The sequence below is a fragment of the Sciurus carolinensis genome, chromosome 8, assembly GCF_902686445.1.
Source record: "Sciurus carolinensis chromosome 8, mSciCar1.2, whole genome shotgun sequence".
In the NCBI taxonomy this organism is placed as follows: Eukaryota; Metazoa; Chordata; class Mammalia; order Rodentia; family Sciuridae; genus Sciurus; species Sciurus carolinensis.
The window spans coordinates 72,459,177-72,475,995 of NC_062220.1; the positions used below are offsets into that span (position 1 = coordinate 72,459,177).

Consider the following 16,819-nt stretch of genomic DNA (forward strand, 5'->3'; position numbering starts at 1 on the left):
AAAGCTCATGTGTGAGACATACAAGAAGGTTGAGAGGAGAAATTGTTGGCTTGTAAGAGTCTTAACCCAATGAGTGATTTAATCCCCTGATAGGGATTAACTCAGTGGTAGGGTGTGGCTGGAGGAGGTGGGAGGGAGAATGGCTTTGGGTATATATTTATCTGACAAGTGGAGTCTCTCTCTGCTTCCTCATGAACATGTGAGTTGTTTCCCTCTGCCACACTCTTCCACCATGATGTTCTGCCTCACCTGGAGCCCTAAGGAATGGAGTTGGTAGTTTATGGATTGAGACTTCTGAACCTGTGGGCCCCCAAATAAACTTTTCCTACTCTACAGTTGTGCTGGTTGTGTTCTTTTAGTCACAGCAGTGAAAAAGCTGACTAAAACACCAACTCTGTTCCCACACTACTGGGGCCCTCTCTCCACGGCTCCCTTGGGAACCCATCCCAGTTCTTCAGAGCTGATCATAACAGTGACAAAAATGGGGAAAGTGAAGCACAGGGGTATTAGGGAAGCACAGACACAGGCATTTCAACACTCACTGCCAAAATTCTGCCTTGTACAACCTGTTACCAATAAGGATAATATTTAACAGTTGCAGATTGACAGAACTGGAACAGGACATCCTTCCTATGTGCATTTCACACAAAACCCCTGAGCCATGAATAGAAATACCCTGGTTTGTCCCATTTATAAACAAGTATGCTGTTTTTCTTATTTTGCACCACATTCTCTAACACAATACACTGCATCAAGAGTCAAGCACATGGACAAGAATCCCCAAAGCCTAAACAATTTAGATAACTATTGTTGGGGGCAAAGTAATGCTTGTATTGCAAGTTATCCCTAGTCTCCTGGGGCTGTCCTTTGCTTCCACAATCTCCATGGGACGAGGCCCAAGGGCTGAAGCCAAGCTCTGAGCATCCTGATGTGGTCTCACAGAATGGACCCCAACAACTTCTTTGCAAGTAGTAATTTATTCTTGCCACAGAGTGTTCATCACATCAAGATTAAAGACACATGTGGGAGGCTTTGAGCTTTCTAATTTTTCTCACTTGGTATTCAGTTCTTTCTTGAAACCTAAGTTTAAGAACCCAGGTTAGCTAGGGTTACAGTAATCCCACAAGGGTAAAAAAAAATTCCTTCCGAGAAAAGGCAAAAAAACCCAGTCCAGTGGCAAATGAAACTGAGTCTCAGAGGGTTTCTCTGTTGGGTTTCTTTGAAGATGTTTAAAATTTTACTACCAAAAGCTATTTGATGGGAACTACATACTATATGACCTGTATTTACTTACTGAACTATTTTTCTTGATGAGGCAAAATACGTTGCTAAGGATACGTGCGCACATGATCAAGTCCTTCTGTTCTTGCAAGTGAATGTGGAGGTGATGTAACACGACAGGCAGGAGAATGTACCGGGAATCTGGGGAGAGCAGAATCATTACTGTCACATCTGTTAAAGTCCCACGCAAAACCCAATGCATCCTTATCTACTTTTTAATTCCATTTTAATTGTTAAATTAGTAACACATGTAATTACAAGGGCACCAGCTCTACATGATTTACATTAAAAAATAGTAGCTTTATTTCCCCAATATAATTCCTACATTCAAAAGACCTTTGCCTTTTAGTTGAAACAGGTTTTCTTCTTTTCCAAGAGTTTTACCTCCAAATTTCTAAATTGAATGCTTCTCTTGCTCTTTCGTGAATTTTCACTGAGACAGACCGTCCACTGACTTCTTACTATGGTAAATGATGATTCAGTCTTTTTACTCCCCTCCCTTCTCCACAGTCTTTCAAAATAGTAGTTATATCACAATTTCTGGTTAAGTGAACATTATGGTTTTGCTCCCGTTCTGATTCCCAGCCCTTTGTATGTGAGCCAATTATTTTGGTTCTCTCTCTCTCTGAAAGTTGTTGGGAAATTATCTTTGTCCAAGGAAATTCAGCATTTCATAGTAAGTGTATTATTTTGGCCCTTTCAATTTAAAAACCCAAGTCCTTCAGTTTGGGAACTTGTCTTCTATTATTTCTAGAATTATTTTCTTCCCTCCATTTTCTCTATCCTCTGAGATTCCAAATTTACACTGTGAATCTCTATTCTATCTTCTGTTTTTCTTGAATATTCTTCCATCTTTTTGTCCAATTTCCTGGGCAGTTTCCATATTTTATCTTCCAACTCTTCAATTCAGTTTTCTTATTCATGCTATCATATATTTCATTTCCAAGAGCTTTCTTAATCCCTGATCTAGTGTCTGGGTTTGTATGATCACGTAGGTCCCTTGGGAGGGGAGGGGTCCCATATATGATTTCATGCTATGCTGTGTTGCAGTCATCTTGAAATTTTTCATAATTTTAAACCATAGGTTTTGCATTTTCATTATTTAGCCATTATTGTTTACTCCCCTGACTATTCTCTTTTACAGTTTCCTGTTCATGCTTCATGGATGTACAATTCTTCTGGGATACACAATCCCCTTTGGAAATGTCAGAGATAATTTTTGGGTATTTTGCAGGTATCCCTGAATTATCTTTTTTGTCTTTCAAGTTATTGTTTTCTTTCTTATTTTAGCTTCTGCCTTCAAATTAGAGTTTTCACCAATATCTGGAGAGGTCTTTCATTATTCATTTATGTTTACAAATGAAAAACTAAAAGGCTAACTGGAAAGAAAAAAACCAACCAACCCAACTACCTCTTGTGTGCCTTGTTAAGTTTGTGCACTGGTGAAGCTTTACTGCTGGACTGAAGGCCTCCAGATGTTCACATGGAACCCCCATATTTCAGTATCTGAATATTAGGCCAGTCAGTTGCTTTGGAGAGAAATTGGCCAGTTCCCTCTCTGGGGACCATGAAACTATCTTAAAGTTAATTTAAAATCCAGAAAGGAGGGGCTGTGATCACCAACTCAGTGGTGAGGTGCTTACCTACCATGTGTGAGGCACTGGGTATTATCCTCAGTACTACATAAAAGTAAATAAATGAATAAAGGTATTGTGTCAAGCACCAACTAAAAAAAAATATTAAAAAAAAAAAAAACCCAGAAAGGAAGTAGAGTGTAGAAGTCTCGGTTTAAATGTAAAGCTTCGATTATAATATGAAACCGCATGCCAAAATTTAGTTGTGTCTGATACTTCAGGTGATATTTAATTCACTTTTCTGTATAGTGTAAATTTTTAATTTTTTGATAAATAAAGGTAGTGATTGGTGCAAAAAAGGGTGAAGTGGTACCTATTCCTTGTAAAGATTTTAAAACCAAGTTTCATATGCATAGTACTCTTAAACTTCAAAGGTTCCTGATAGTCTCAATTCTTGGTCCTTTCTAAAGCCTGCCTGAATCTTCTGAGGTTCTATGGTATAAATTATTTCACTCATTGGCTCTAGGCTAACTCCCCACACATGCTCACATTTCAGTCTTCCTTACCTACCAAGTTGTTATACATCTTTGTAAAAATTGATGCCATCTTTTATTTGTTGTGTCTCCTCTCCCAATCTCTAAAGCCTATGAAGTTACACTTTTTCAGAAAATTTCTTTACAAAAACCCTTTCTAAAACTTTAGCAAATCGACTCTAATACTATATAACATATTACTTCATGACCAGATGAAGCAGTTTATCCTAAAAGTAAGTTTTTTTTAATACTGAAAAACTGTACTACTATACTAAAAATCATACAGTATCAGAGAAGAAAGATAAGGGCAATTTTTTTTTTTTTTTTTTTTTGGAGGTGGGGACCAGGGATTGAACTCAGGAGCACTTGACCACTGAGTCACATCCCCATGCCTATTTTGTATTTTATTTAGAGATAGGGTCTCACTGAGTTGCTTAGCACCTCGTTTTTGCTGTAGCTGGCTTTGAACTCACTGTCCTCCTGTCTCAGCCTCCCCAGCCACTGGGATTACAGGTGTGTGCTACACTGCACCCGGTACAGTTGGTTTTGTCATCAATTGCTACACTGCACCTGGTACAGTTGGTTTTGTCATCAATAGTAGTTAGGTTCTATAAAGTAACCATGAAAAATGAAATCGTGAATACTGACCCACCACTCCTAGGGAAAATAAATAGGTATAGATGGAGATGGAGATCTAGATACACACATACATCTATCTCACATTGGTTACAATCTTAAATCCTAAAAACAACTCAACTGAGAAGATCCTATTGTATTTTGCAAGTTCAGATGTTAAGTGACTTTGAGTGAGGCTGCCCCACTGATAGGTGCCTAAGCCAGGATTCAAACTCTGCCAACTAGGCCCTTCCCAGTCCCAAAGCTGGAGTTTCTAGCACCTGTCTCTTCCCATCTCCATCCTCTCTTCATCTGTGTATGGGAATGGAAATGAAAGCACAGCCTTGTTTTTTTTGTTTTTCTTTTCTTTTTAACCCTCCACTGAGATTATGCGCATCAGTGACTCAACTCTTTTTTTTTTTTCTAGCTGTGTATTTCTGTGGATGATCACAAAAGGGCCATGAGTACTGGTTCTGATGTTGCAAACCCGTTTTATTAAGTAGGTGAATCCGTAATTATGGAACCCCCTGCTCTGGTTTTCTAAAAGATGTCATCTGTGTGACAATTCAAATGACTATCCTTGGTTTATAAAAATTTATGTGGATCTTTTAAATACTTGCATAAATTATAATTTCACTTGACTCACTCAAGAATGAATGGTTAGTCCAAGTAAACTCCACATTTATTTATTAAAGAAACTGAATCTGTAGTTAAAATCCTTCCTACAAGGAAAATTCTAAGTCCAGATGGCTTCACTGGTGAGTTTTATGAAGGATTTATAAAAGAAGTCATACCAAGCCTATGCAAATTTTCCCAGATATGAGAATAGAGACTATACTTCATTTTATGAGGGTAGCACTACCCTGATGTCCAAATCAGCCAAAGACATTACAAGATAAGAAAACTACACACTGACATTCTTCATAAACATGAATTTAAAAATTATTATGAAATAGGAGCAAAACAACTACAGCATATTCATTCTACTAGAATATATTTCTCAAGAAAATGCAAAGTGCTTTTAATACTTGAAAATTGATCAATGCACTTTGCCATATTAGCTATAAATACAGAAAAAACTTTTTCTAAAAAAAATTTTTTTGTAGTTGTAGATGGACAGAATGACTATTTATTTTTTTATTTATAGGTGGTGTTAAGGATTGAACCCAGTGCCTCACATGTGCTAGGCAAGTGCTCTGCCACTGAGCTACAGCCCCAGCTCCCAGAAAAATCTTGTGACAAAATTCAGTACCAGTCATAATACAAATTTTCAGGAGGCTAGGAACAAAAAGCTATTTCCTCAAATTGATAAAGGGCATTAATGAAATGCCTACTTTTGGCTATCACAATACTTAGTATTGAAAAATTGAATAGTTTCTCCCTAACAACAAAAAATAAAGGAAGGCTACCCAATTTTATCAGTTCACTTCAGCACTGTCTGTCAGTCTGGCCAATGTAACAAGGTAATTTTAAAAATAGAAAAAAGAAGAAAAATGCTTATAGATTAAAAGGAAGTAGTAAAATTCTCTCTAATCATAGCATATACAATTATCAATATGGAAAATGCTATAAAACTAAAAAATGTTACTGACCTATTAAGTAAATTAAGTGATGACAAAATATGAATTTAATGTGCAAATATCAATTATATTTCTATATATAGTAATAATAAGAAATTAAAATTAAATAGCAATACACTTTTGGTACTGGGGATTGAACTCAGGGTGCTTTAACATAGATTTATATCCCCAGTCCTTTTTATTTTATATTTTTCAACTTGAAAAAGGGTCTCACTAAGTTGTTGAGGTTCACCTGGAATTTGTGATCCTCCTGACTCAGCCTCCCAGATTGCTGGGATTACAGGTGTGTATCACCATAACCAGCTAGCAATGCAATTTCTAACAACATATATGAACCACAAAGAAATAAATTCAACGAAATACGTCAATGTCTCTAAACCATTTTTTCTTTAAGAACTGTCAGGCAAGACAATGTAGAAATGGTAAGTTTTTCAACAAATGGTGCTGGAACAACTAGATACCCAGTTAAAAAGCTGAACCTCTATCGTTACCTCATACTGTATACAAAAATTAACTTGGGATGTATTGTGGACCTAAATGTAAAGCTAAAAGCATAAATCCCCTGGAAGAAAACACAGGATCTATCCTAGTGACTCTAAGCTAGATTTCTTAGACAGGTACTAAAAGCTACTAACTACCAAAAAGTGATGATTGGAATTCATCAAAATTAAAAATTCCACTTAATTTGTACCATGGACTCTGTTCAAGGTCCCTATTTGAGGCCTTCTTTCTATTCGTGGACTCTAAAATCAGAATGAGATTTTAATTGCAGCTCTGTCAAATATTAGTTGTGTGATCTTCGCCTATTCCCTTGACTTCTCTGTTCTTCAGTCTTTTCATCTGTAAAATAGGGATAACAATGGTACATCCTCCTGGGATTGTCTTAAAGATGACATGAGCTAACAATACTTGGAATGTAGTAAGTACTACACAAGTGGTGATTAAGACACAGTGACAAACCCACAGCCATCTGAGTCTTGACAAAGGGGCCCAAAACAGGAAAATTGGATATCCATATGTAGGAGAACAAAACTGATCCCTATCTCTCACCCTGCACAAAATTCAACTCTAAGCGGATCAAAGACCTACGAATTAGACCAGAAAATGCAACTGCCAGAAGAAAACATAAGGTTAACCCTCCAACACATTGGCACAGGCAACAACTTCCTCAATGACCCATTATGCTAGGTAAATAATACCTAGAATTAATAAATGGGATGGCATAAATTAAAAAACTTCTGCATGACACAGGAAACAATCAACAGAGTGAAAAGACAACCTCTACAATGGGAGATCATCTTTGCCAGCTATTCTTTTGACAGAGGATTAATATCCTGAATATATAAAGAACTCAAAAAACTTAACACTAAAAAAACAAGTAATCCAACAATAAATAGGCAAATGAACTAATCAGACCTTTCTCAAAAGAAGAATCACAAATGTCCAAAAAATAAAGGAAAAAATGTTCAACATCCTTAGCAATCAGGAAAATGCCAATCAAAACCACACTGAGATTTCATCTCACTCCAGTTAGAATGACAGTCATCAAGAATACAAATAAGGCAGAGCGCTACCAAGTCTGGTGGTGCATGTGGTAAGCTCCTGAGAGGAAGTGAGGGGCTTCCACTGCTGAGGGACTTCCACTACATTGGATGAGTTTGAAGATTTTTCTGAATCTTCAAAGTAGGTTCAAGAAGATGGAACAAATTGCCCCAGCCACACTGCTAGAGTTTGCTGCACAGAGTCTAGTGAGTAATGAGGCTGCAGCTGTCCATGCTCTTGAGGAGCTCCCAAGAGACCTTTTGGTTCCATTGTTCATTGCTGCATCCTTGGGTGGGCATAAGAAGATACTGAAGGCAATGGTGAGAATTTGGCCCTTTTGTTGTCTCCCTATTGGGGAACTGAGTGTACGGGAGTCATACTATGAAATCTGGAAAGCCATGATTGATGGTCTTCAGATCCTGCCTGCACAGAACTGAGGATCCTAGATTTAAGGCAGGATGCAGTCTGCAGGACCACATGCTCTGAGATCAGGACCATGTTACCTTTCTGTTTTCAGTCTTGTGTTTTCTCACAGCACTCTAACCTGAAACTACAAGAAGCCCAGCAGAGTGTTACACATATCAGAAATGTAACTTCAGATTCTGAGCCTCAGTCATCCTAGGAACCCATGGAATTATTAGTGAACCTTTCCCTTGATGGTACCTTGAAAACAAGACAATTTCTTTCTTTTCTTTGGAGGAAAATTGAGCAGAGCTTTGGGTCCTTGCACCTCTGCTGTAGGGATTTGCAAATTGATAAAATATCTGACTATAAAAGCATCCTGAACTTTCTGGATCTGATATGCATTGATCATCTTGGAGTAGATTAGGCTTATCTGAGTGAAGTTACCAACCTTATAGATCAGATGGTCCATCTTGACAGCCTTAGTCTGTTTAAAATCCCTTTTAAATCTTGTAAGGGAAAAAACTTCAGAAATTTTCTCACCAATTTTAGGTGGATGGACAACCTCCAAGAGCTCAGCTTGTCTTTCTTCTGCCTCACAAATCAGATGCACAAACTGCTCAGAGTCCTGTCACCTCGGTTGGATGCATTGCATCTGTCTTTCTGTGGACTTTCTAGCAGAGACTTCACTGTTCTGACCCAGAGCTCTCAGGTCAACCACCTAAGACTGTTGAATCTCAGTAACAACCAGATATCTTGGGAAGTTTCTGAGTCCTTCCAGATACCTCTGGAGACATTCTCAGGCACTCTGTGTCATCTAGAGATAAATAGTTGCCTTATGACAGACTCTACTCTCTCTTGTCATCTCAGCCCTAAGTCGCTGTTCCCAACTTTGTGTCCTTAACTTTGCCTCCAATCCCATAACAATGCCTATGCTCATGAGTCTTCTTTAGGACTTAACAGGCTTGATGGAGGTGAAGCATGTGCTCTATCCAATCCCTGTTCATTGCTGTGGACAAGGGCAGTTTAATGGCAGTTTAGACCAACAGTTTATGCTTGTTGAAGTATAAGCAGAATTGAAGGCAATGCTGCAGGTAGTACACCAGAATGACATGCACTGGACCACTTGTCCTGAGTGATTTTCACAGTAAAAAGAGTTGTTTCAATACTTATGTGTGGTCTTTAAAACATTCAGTGTTCTTGCCTGAAGCCCAAGTTGTAGAGACATATGTAAAATTCCATTGTTCTATGAAACTGGTGTTAGAGAGCTTGTATATAAACTGATCTGTATAAAAGAAGAACTCTAAGAAGGAAATAGAAGACTCTGAGAAGTCCTGTGGGTCTCTTATCTATTTTCCTTCACCTTATTATCTCACCAGTGTTGGGTATGTGATGTGAGCTGACCCAATCACGGTACAACATGTCCTTGTCTACATTGATGGGTACTTGACACAAGTCAGGACTATTCAAACATTTCTTGGATGCCTTTGTGAAGTAGGTAGCAGTTATTGACGCTGATAAATTTATCCCCTGAGTTACTTTAATCTTCCTGTATTTAAGATTGCCTTAGGATGTTTATTTTTTTAAAAAAAGCATCTGCAATTAAAGGGGGGAAAACTATGTCTCTATCCACTTCGTCATCAATCATAAATTACTACCTCCTTTTCTAAGTGTCAGACCTCTGGGGCTAAGTTGCTCTTTTTTTTTTTTTTTTTTTTATTTATTTATTTATTTTTACGTTTACATAGGGTAATGATGTTTATTATATTTTTCCCCTCCCCCCCACAAAGTTGCTCTTTATTTTACATAAACTCACCAAGGATCTGGTATAAGGTAGATACTGTTCCATGTATGAAAAAGGAAGAGGCAAATCAGACATGGTCCCTACCTCAAGTCACTTACATAACAGATGTTCTATGATTTATCTGTCCCTCTACTCTTTCTTAGGACATTTTGCAAAATTATTTAATCCTCCTATGCCCTAGATTTTGTTTTCACGTTTACCTTTAACATACTGTTTTCAATACAAACTGGTTTCTAAGCTATTGAATAGCTCCTCAGTTATTCAACCTCAAGTGAAAGGTTTTCTCTTAATTTATCATAAGTTGCTTTCTTTTAATGTACTGTATATATTTCATTCATGATATAAATATTCCATATTTTTCTGTTCCTTCTCTTCTACTAGAGTTACCTTGTTCACTATGGTATAAACTAACCATATGTGTCACTGAGCACTAGAAATTTGGCCCATCCAAAATGGTGATGTACTTTTAAGTATAAAAGGTACATTTGTATGTCCAAGACATTGTAACAAACACAGGATATAGAGTAACTAATTAATAATGTACTTATAATGTTTACATATTGAAGTAATAGCATACTGTATTTTGAAGACAGTAAAATAATGCAAAATTAGTTACTAATTTGATCCTAAAGTTTACATGTTGAAATGACCAATGCATTTCAATGACTTAGTAACAAAAAGAATTGAAAATAACCAATAATTTATGTATAGAGTTTTTTTATTGAAATGAAACAGATTGCATTTTAAAGAGTTAGCAAGATTGAAGAGTGTCAAAGTCACAATATACTTATGTTTCCATGTTGAAATGAAAACATACTGCATTTCAGGCTGACTCTGAAAAAAAATAAGTTTTGTTCTTATTACATACACACTGAAATGGTATCATTTCATTTAATGACTTAGAGAAAAGAATGTAAAGATTAATTAAAATAGTTAATTTGATTTTGTTCCATTTTTAGTGATAACAGTCTACATTTCCAACTTGGAAAAATGTGAAAATAACTATTATTTATATATAGTATTTTCTTGATAATACATAGCATCTCAAAGACTTAAGAGGAACAAAGAATGTAAAATTAATTATTTGTTCATATTTTTCATATTGCTTATATTTTGAAGTGATAATTTATAACATTTCAAAGTCCTATTAAAATGTGAAATTAATGAGCAATTTATTGCTTTCAAATTAGTTATTTTGGGGGCATTTTTGTGTTAAATAAAATATATTATTAAAATGAAAAAAAGAACACAAATAATAATAAATGCTGGCAAGAATACAGGGAAAAAGGAACCCTTATACACTGTTGTTGGGGTTATAAATTAGTACAACCACTACGGTATCAATATGGAGGGTCCTCAAAAGACTGGTGTGGAACCACCATGCTATAGCACTCTTTGGTGTTTACTGAAAAGAATTAAAGTCATCATAGTAAAGAGACAAATGCATACCTATATTTATAGCAGGAAAATTCACAATAGCAAAGTTTTAGAACCAGCCTAGTGTCCATCAACAGATGAATAGATAAAAAAAAATGTGGTAGATATACACAATTAAGTTCTATTCATCTATGAAGAAGAATGAAATTATATCATTTCCAGGAAAATACATGGAACTGGTAGGCAATATGTTAAGCAAAATAAACCAGATTCAGAAAGTCAAGGGCCAAATGTTTTCTCTCATATGTAGAAACTAGAGGAAAAAGGGGAAAAAAAAGGATTTCATGAAAATAGAAGGGAGACCATTACAGTAGAGAAAGGGGGTCAGAGGGAAAGAGGAGGAAAGGGAAAAAAGAAATAATTGGGAATGAGATTTACCAATTATGTTATGTCTGTGGATAAAAGAATATGTGATTCTATATACTAATAAAAATCATAAAAAATACAAACAAGGTATATATAACTGAGAAAGTACCTTTATCAATATTTGGCTGATTTATTATCATTTTTGATTCATTTTAGGAGTTAGGTTTGGAGTCTCATATTTCTTTTTATGCCTGAAAATAGGCTATTAAAAAAAGGATGTCTGGTCTTAGGTTTACCAGAAAAACCTAGTGACATAAGGTCCAAACATTCCATACTTTTATTAAAATCCAGACTTGTAAAATCATTTATTGCAGGCCTCCTTTAAATAGTGAATCTCACTAGGAACTTTACTTATTTACAAAGTAATTGATGAACAAAAAGAAAGAGGAAAAAGAAACTGAAAGCTGCAGAGCCAGGAAATACTGTCTAGTGATGTTTAATTAGAAAGGAAGCTAAAGCTTATTTGATCTGTTCCTGTAGTTAGTGGAATTTAATTTCTAAAAATTCAATTGGCAGCCAACTGTTAAGAAAATATCTTTTGCAAAAAAACAGACAAGTAAGTCACATGTAGTGTATTAAAAAAGAAATACCTGAATATCTAGTCTGCAGATGTGCTTTTTCTTCATTACGAGGATAATGTCAGTCAGTGCAAATAACAGAATCAGCCAGTAAATGCCAAACAAGCTGACTGGCTGAAATGCTAATTTTTACCTTTAAGAGATAACATTTGGACCCATCAAGTAAAATCCCCTCAAAAAACTGTAAAAACAAACAAACAAAAAACCCCAAAATCCCCTGTAATTGAACATACACTAACTTTCCACACATTTATCAAAAGAATCTGTTATGAAGATTCTGCCCTTGAAAGTGTCACTAGAATCACTCCATGTTTCAGCTAGAGCTCACTCTATTGTCTCCTTTGAATGGATAAGGGAATGTCTCATTTACTTTTTGCTTTGTGTGCTCCCCACTGGAGCTCCCCATGGCCATGAGATTAAGAGGTAGAGAAATATTGGTATGGGTCTTCCTTTAGCTTCACTGTGAGGAGGTATACCTCTATCAATAAATTTTGTGGCCTGAGAGTCAGTCCCACGTGGAACACAGAGCCACCTATCTCTTTGTACATACTGGGCCCCAGGTAGGGGCTGGGTGTCAGCAAGACACCAAGGCAGCTGCTGTGTGGCAGACTCAGGAGAGAGGGGAAGGGAGTATTCAATACCACACAACTTTGCAAAGAGCAGAGCAGCTAACTACAGAGAAGCACCAGAGCAGCAAAAGCCTGAACTCAGATCAAAGCCACTGGGACATGAACTGCCAAAGTCAGAGATAGTGCAAACCTGAGGACAGACCTCTCTGTCGCTGGAGTACAGGTAGCACACACCCAGAGTGCAAAGCACTGCAGATTTAGACTATGTTGGGATCAACAAGGAAAACAAGAGTGCAGCATTAAGGAGGATCTGTGTGAGTGGCTTACAGATTTCACCCACTGGCTTTAGTTCAACCATGGATGCAAAACTGATGCTATGTGCACTATTACTTATGTCAACTGTGCCCTCTACTGGCTTGGGACTCCTACCTCTACACTACTATTCTCATGCTCATTCCTAGCACAGAGGTTGCTTTTCCAATAAGATTTCCTTTTCTTCTCCGTCTCTTTTAATACACATCATTTCTTCAGTATCTTTAACTGCTGTATCCTAATCCTAACTCCATCAACCAGTACACAGTATATACTCAAGAAACATCTGTCAAACACCTGCTGCTCACCGGTCACTGTTGTGGAAGTGGGAGATATAATTGTGATCTGGGTAAATTAAGGACCTGTCCGCTGGGACTTCCCTTCTAGTGTGGGGGAGGGAGATGGACACTAAATAACTGAATACCCAATTCTCTGTTTAGTTAAGAGTTGTGTTGGGCAATCTCGAAGCAAAACACAGTAAGCTGAGAGTGATAATGGGCTGGATGGTGCAGAAAGGAGATTTCTTGAGAAAAGGAGAGTTTAACTGAACCTTGAAGGGTTCTTGGAGATAAACTAGGGTCAAAAGGAGTGCAGAAAGTATATTCCAGACAGAGCAAAGCAGAAAGGCGACGGGACGGGTACAGGTATGTGGTCAGGGCTAGATCACGAGCCTGGAAATCAATTCTGAAGCATGCCCCCCAAACAGAACAAAACAAATGGGTTGAATGTGAGGAGCTGGGTCTGTTAAGTTTCCAAAAGCAATGATGGCTACATAGTAGATAGGAGAAAGGAGATATGGGAGGAGAGTGTAGAAGGACGGAAGCAGTTCAAGCCAGGTGCAGTCTAGTCTGAAGATGGGGAAGCAGGGTGGGGAGAAGGGACCCCATGTGAGAGATGCTATGGAGACACAGAAGAGACCTGGGTTTTGAGTGCAGATAAAGGGCAAAAGGGAGAAGTTAGTTTCAAGAATGACTCTGAGGTTTCTAGGTGGATGGTGTTGCCACCTATAGAGATGGAGAGACGTAAGATTAGAAAGAAGAATGCTGAGGCTTCCATTTTAGACATACCAAGTTTGAGAAGCCTATGAGACATGCATATGTAGACGCTGAGAGGACAGCTGGATATTTAGGTTTGAAGGTCAGAGGTGAGATCTGGCCTAGAAGTACTGTGTCAGCCCATGGTGTTAAATCACATTTTCAATTGTGAAAGACACCTAGTCACTTACAGTGCAATAAAACCAACACTAAACTGCACATGAACTATAGTTCTAAGAAATAAAAGTTACTAGTTGATGGGGGATTATCAATTGCAGTACGATATTATTCTCGAAGTTATCAAATTTAAAGATAAACCTAATCAAACATCCCTCCCTTATTTTATCACCCTTAAGTAAGCTTTAAAAATAGTCAAGTATTCGACTTTATTCCCTCTCACCCTTTCCTTATTTTCTATTGCAGCCTTGTTTCAAATCTATAAAATTGCACATGGTGACTAGGGAATTTCTCTAAAAACCAAATATATATATTTGATCACTTTCCCATTAACTTCCTACCATAAACATTTGATTTTCAGTCTCTAGGCAAAAGTAAGTAGCCTTAGCATGCTTCTCACCAAAGGCACATGATACATGCAAATTATTTAGGTCTTTATACTTATTTCTATTTCCTGCACTATGTTTTGCTTAACAAATTGCTCAATAATGCCCAAGCAGAAACATATAACTTCTTCTTAGCAAGAAAATAGCTCAGCAGTGACTGAAGATCTCTGATAAATAAATCATCACATACCAAGCAAAGGAACAAATGCAAAATGAATGTCAAACCCACAGCTCTAGCAGAATCTGACCTTGCAAAGCCTAGAAGATTTTGCCCCTGACCTTGACTACTATGCCCTACACTACCTGTCTTGGCTCCCAGCCTCCATGTTTCCTCCTTCCTCCCAATCTCTGTGCATCAAATCTATGCATCGGACCCTTTTATTCCTGACCTTCAAGAAAAAGGAGGAACAAAATCTGGGTCAAAAAAAGGAAAAAATGAGTCACTAATTTTTATTGCCTTAAATAAAACTGCCTGGACCCCAGGTGATTTAGAAACTAAATACCAATTACTCAGATTCCAAATGTTAGTTATGTCCTTTAGTTTGGGTCAGATGCTCTAGGGTCTGACCCTGGTGCTGCTACTGAGGGGTGATTCAGTCTTCCTGCCTGCTCTGTCCAACCGTGAAGTTGCTCAATGACCCTTAACTCCATTTGGCTTGTATCTTCCCATGACATTATTTCGTTCCCTATTTTTGGTGTTAACTTTAGTATGTGTCCTTCTTTTGTCTTCTCTCCGTGTTAAACTCAACTGGGAATATTTTGCAGTCATGCTGGTTCCCTCGCATGCCTCCTCTGCTTTTTTCTCCTTGGGATTTGTGAAGGTTAATTTCAATGCATCCACATAAATGGGCCATGGAATGCCCAGATATTTGATTAAACATTATTTGGGGTGTGTTAGGGTGCTTCTGGAGGAGACCAATACTGGAATTGGGAGACTGAGTAAATCACAGTTGTCCTCCTCAAAGTGAGTGGGACTCATCCAATCTGTTGAAGGCCTGAACAGAACAAAGGGCTGAGTAAGCAGAGCATTAACTCTCTCTGCCTGGCTGACTTTGAGCTGGGGCATTGGTTTCTCCTGTCTTTGAACTTGGAATCAGACTGGAACTTACACTATTGGTTCTCTGTCTTTTCAGATCTTTGCTTTTGGATTGTAGCAATATCATTAGTTATTATTAGTTTCCTGCTTACCAACTACAGATTTTAGAATTCCTCAGCTTCCATAATCATGTGAGCCAGTTCCTTATAATAAATCACTTTCTATATATACACAATTCTGAGTGGTTCTGGTTCTCTGGAGAACCATGCCTAATACTGAATTCTAGTACACTGTTAACTTCCTAGATCTCTCTTCGTGGGTATCAAAGGTCATTTTCTTCAGAATGTATTGGAATTTATTTTCTTGAAGTGTCAGCCAAATGTACTCTCTAGTACAAACCCACTAGAAAATGAGGTCACTTTCTCAGATTCTTCTTTCTTTTAGTTGAATATGTATTGAGTTGATTCCTTAAAATGGCCTTATCCATATTTTATCTTACCCCTCATTTCTGATTTATAATTTTAATCAGGAAACTATCATTTGTAATGTCTATCTGGTCAGGATGCGTACGCTAACACAACCATAGCACTTCTGTTTCATTTCTTTTACTTTCAATAAATAAATGCGATCTTAGATTACATTCTTATGTAAAAAACATCATACTGCTTCTGAATCTGTCTCTTCTATGCTTGTGTGGTAGGAGAATATAATCCCTCAAATGTGTCCATAACCTAATTTTCTGGAACCTATGAATTATGTTATGGATAAAGAAACTTTGTAGATGCAATTGAATTAAGAATCTTGAGATGGGGAGATTATCCTGGACATACATTGGGACCAAAGCAAATTCAGGGATCCTTATACATCAAAGAGCCAAAAGAACCCGAGTTAGAGATCTGGAAATACTATGCTGCTGACACTGAAAAGGAAAGAGGGGGCCATGAGGCAAGGGATGTAAGTAGTCTCTCAAATCTGTAAGACAAGAAAATGAATTGTTCCCTAGATCCTCCAAAAAGGAATACTGCCTGGCAATACTGAGTTTTGCCCAATGAGAACCATTTTGGACTTCTATTCTACTTTACTAGAAGATAAGAAATTTGTGTTGTTTAAAGCCACTAAGTTTGTGGTTACTGTTACACAGGCAATGGGAAACTACTATACCATAACTATCTCCAAAATATGAGTCATATTGCACCTATTCATCTCTTTATGTTTACAGTAAAAGAGAAAAAAATCCCTATTTCTTGTTTTTTGGATATAGTCCCTTTGGGGAAACTAGGGCATCTAATCCCAAATTCTCTCTAAAAAAATGTTTCCTCTGTTCTAGGAATGTATTGTGTTTTGTTTGAGAAGTCAAAAGTGTTAGGCTTTATTTTTTTACTCATTATTTTGAGTGGGCTAATATTGGGAGCTCCTGCACTATGGTTCTTTGCATCCCCACCATGCCCTGATTACACAGTTTTATAGTGTCCCTCTTCTTCTTCCACCTCCACTTTAATTGAATTGTCTAATTCAAGTCATCACAACCTTGTTCTTCAAAACATTTGTAGGGTCATCTTTTTTGTCTCACTGTACATTTTATTTTCCTTATAA

The 16,819-nt window shown here is 37.3% G+C and overlaps 1 protein-coding gene across 1 annotated transcript in view; it reads right to left on the reverse strand.

Moving 5' to 3' along the window:
- Positions 1–16,819, reverse strand: part of Dock4 (dedicator of cytokinesis 4) — a 445,877-nt gene that overhangs the window by 113,943 nt on the left and 315,115 nt on the right. Inside the window, 1 exon segment of the mRNA XM_047560480.1 lies at positions 1,295–1,422. Coding sequence (XP_047416436.1) covers positions 1,295–1,422 — 128 coding nt within the window.